This window comes from Chenopodium album, chromosome 1 (genome assembly GCF_948465745.1).
Source record: "Chenopodium album chromosome 1, dcCheAlbu1.1, whole genome shotgun sequence".
Lineage (NCBI taxonomy): Eukaryota > Viridiplantae > Streptophyta > Magnoliopsida > Caryophyllales > Amaranthaceae > Chenopodium > Chenopodium album.
The window spans coordinates 13,041,079-13,045,071 of NC_137834.1; the positions used below are offsets into that span (position 1 = coordinate 13,041,079).

General features: G+C 32.4%; 1 protein-coding gene across 1 annotated transcript; it reads left to right on the top strand.

The window, feature by feature from the left end:
- Window positions 1-1,874: 1,874 nt before the first annotated feature.
- Window positions 1,875-3,993, top strand: LOC145642284 (glutathione S-transferase U17-like). Its single transcript, XM_081693410.1, has 2 exons — window positions 1,875-2,287; window positions 3,359-3,993. Exons 1-2 carry the CDS (start codon window positions 1,976-1,978, stop codon window positions 3,740-3,742), a joined length of 696 nt encoding a protein of 231 aa, XP_081549536.1. The 5' UTR covers window positions 1,875-1,975; the 3' UTR covers window positions 3,743-3,993.

The following is a 3,993-nucleotide window of genomic DNA, read 5'->3' on the forward strand; positions in this document are numbered from 1 at the left end:
TAGTTGTTTAGTGGTCAAATAGGGACGACAATATTAAGTGGATATCCACTAACCCGCTCCACCCGCTATAAATAAATGGACGAAAACCCGAACTAAATGGATGAGAAGCGGGTGATGGATGAAGCGGATGATGGATCGGATCGGATGTGGATGATACTTTTTTCACCCATTAACAATCCACCCACCCGTTTAACATAATTACATTTTTTAATCTAGGAATTTTAATTATAAAATATGAAATGTGATGAAAATTACTTATTTTTTTGTTGCAAATTAATTTTTCAAACAATATATGGTTATTGTTTCATTTTTTATTAATAAAAATAAAAAATTTATTGTACAAATAATAAAAAAATAGAGTTTATGTGAGTTTTTTTCCACTTTAATACTCATCCATTAGTCATCCGCTCCACCCGTTTCATCCGCGGATGATGGACGGACGGATATGGATGATGGGTGAAGCGGATGACGGATGGATGTGGATGGAGCGATTAGAGTAATGGATGGATGTGGATGAAGCTCCACCCGATCCAAATCCGATCCATTGCCATCACTTACGTACAAGTGCTCTCCATGCCTCCATGGTCATGGGTTCAATTCCTGACTCTGCTACCACTACATTAGTGTGAAGCGAGAGTCGATCGAGAATATTCATTGTAATATAATAATACAATAAATTATTTTAATTAAGGTCGCATTTGGTTAAATAAAATAAAAAAAAAAAACTTTTATATAGACACTTTTGTAAAAAGAGTTATAACAAAAAGATAAAAAAGGTGAACCAAAAACTTGAAGATAATATTATATTACAATGAATATAGGAAAATTTATGTGGAAGGGACACATATGCACTATTTTGTCTTTAAGGACCTTATATGTTTAAGGTGGTTTAAAAGGACCTTATAAGTTTATTTTGTTGCTTGGAGGTACTTTGAGGTCGGAATCCGACAATAATTGACTTTTTTTTCTTTGACGTTGACCTCTCGTGTGATCTTTAAAAATAACCCCCTTTTCTTGTTTTTTCCATGATTTCCCTCAAATTCCCTTATTTTGATTTGTGTCATTTGAGAATTAGAATAGAAAGAATGAGGAATTGGAAGGAAATCGTAGAAAAAAAAAGGGGTCATTTTTTAAGGTCACGTGTGGTCAATGTCGGTGAAAAAAGTCAATTATTGCTAGATTCCGACCTTAAGGTCCCCTCAAACAACAAAATAAACTTATAAGGTCCTTTTAGATCACTTTAAACATATAAGGTCCTACCAAATAAAATAATGAATATATATGTCCCTTCCAGACAAATTTTCCTTGAATATATATAAAAAGACAAATCCTTGGATATGTAATGAGTTGACAATTTTTATTTTTATTTTATTATTATTATTATTATTATTACAAATGAACCCCAGCGACAAAACAACTTATATATGGTCAACATGGGGATGAGAATATGAACTTAAGACCTATTAATCTATTACCTATAGATTCTTAGTCTTGAGTAAAAACAACTTAACTGAATTGATTGGGGCTGAACTTTACTGAACTAAATAGAGCTGAAATGAATTGTTTATGAGAGAAGAAAATTAGGAACTGAAATGAATTGAACTGATTGAAGCTGAACTGAACTGATTGGAGCTGAATTGAAATGAAATTAAGCTGAACAAAACAGACTCTAAACCAATATCTCATTGATAACTCTGTGTTGTTTGCTCAAACACAATGTATATTATTATAATATTGCTTATAAAACTAGATAATTAACGACACAACATTCTGATCCATAGTTAAAATTGTGCAGGGACAAATGTCTCACTCAAGCCATGAATGGTGGAAAATGATGGCCAAGATAAAAAAAACATATATGGTTGGAATTCCCCTTTACATATTATCTACTACATATCTGGCCTTATCATTTATCAAAGAAGAGAGAAACACTTGTATAGTTGTATTTGTTTTGTTGTGTAAGAGCAAAGAAAAAATGGCAGAGGTGAAGGTGATAGGATTTTGGCCAAGCCCATTTGTTATGAGGCCACAGATTGCACTCCACATGAAATCAGTAGAATCCGAATATATTGAAGATACGTTGCAACAAAAAAGTGAACTTTTGCTTAAATCAAACCCGGTTCACAAGAAAATCCCTGTTCTTCTTCACAATGATAAGCCAATTTGTGAGTCTCTCGTCATTGTTGAGTACATTGATGAGGCCTTTCCATCCGGTCCATCCATCCTCCCTTCCGACCCTTATGATCGTGCCATCCAACGCTTTTGGGCCGCTTACATCGATGATAAGGTAGCCTCATGTTTTGAACCTTTTTAGCTTTGGTGGGAATTTTTTACTTTTTTTTTTAAAAAAAAAAAAAAAAAAAAATAAAATTAGATATACATTTTGAATTTTGACACATTCACAAAATGTTTATTTGACTAGCTTTAGTTAGAAAAAACCTTTTATAACTTATTTTACAAAAATAATTAGAAAATTGTCAAAAAAATTTATCAAATTAAAATGGAAGAAGGGTTGGAAATGAGGATGCAATACTAATTTGCGACCGAATGAGATGGATAGAAGATTAGTAGGGGTGGAAGTTAGAAGATATATTTCGTATATAATATGTATACCCTTATTTCTTTTTCTGTTCTTGTTCATGCAGATTTTTTTACCATTAATATCTTTAATAATGCATGGTAAGTTATTGATATTTTTAAATCATCAAATTAAATAAGACCTCTCATTGTTATGGAATTTCTAATATACGTACTGGAATTAAATAATTTAAAACATCTTCTCAAATTGTATCTTGTTGGAAGACTTCAAATAATAATAAAAATACAAAACCTTATAACAAGTACTGTTGTTTAAGGGGAAATTGTGGTTAAGATAAGAGGTAGGGACGTAGGGTGGATGGTGCCGTGGTGGTTTGGTAGATGCAATAATGTATGTTAGTAGAAAAATATCCTATCTTTATTTTTTGTTTTCAAAAAAAAAAAAATTATTATTATTATTATTATTATTATTATCATTTTTATAATTATTTATTATTTTTTTTTATAGAAATTGATGGTTCATATCTAAGAATTTTGCATTTTTGTCCCAATAAGTTCACAAAGTTTTAATAACTACAACCGCCATTCTTAAAATCATAGTTTAGAATTTTACAATAAAGTATTTGTTTTGAAATCATCCTGAGTAATTACTACGGAGTAACAAACTTACATGACAATTCTATAGTAGAATAATCCAATTATCCAATATAACCTTTTCATGTATGATTTGTTTGGTTAGTGTGTCAATTGTTGAACTACACGTACAACTAATAATGTGTGTATTGCAAATTAAATGTTAATGTGTTACAAATATATGCAGTGGTTCCCAGCATTTCGTGAACTACTCTATTCACAAAGTGAGGAAGTAAACGTAGCAACTATAGAGAAAGTGAAAGAAGGGTTGGCATTGTTTGAAGATGCCTTTGTGAAATGCAGCAAAGGGAAGCCCTTCTTCAGCGGTGACAAAATTGGATACCTTGACATTGCCTTCGGGAGCTTCATAGGGTGGTTGCGCGCGGTTGCAAAGATGTGCAACATCGTCGAGTTTCTAAATGAGGAGGAGACACCTAACCTCTTCACTTGGTCTGAGAAGTTTTGTGCAGATGATGCTGTCAAGGATTATATGCCTGAGACTGACAAGCTTATGGAGTTTGGAAGATTGATACAAGCTAAGTTCAAAGCAGAAGCTGCTAGCCAAAGTTAAATGGCATAGTTATTGTGATTATAAAGAGACCTTATGATGCTATTGTTAAATTGCAACAAATGTTGTTCTTTGGGTTATTTGCACAATATTTACACATAGGGTTGTACAAAGCGCGGTTTAGACTGCACCAAACTGCAATTTTGCGGTTTAGTGTGGTTTGCGGTTTGAAAATTACGGTTTGCGGTTATTGAAAATGTCCAAACCGTTGTTTGCGATTTGGTGCAATTTCCAAAAGGATTTTTTGTGAAAAA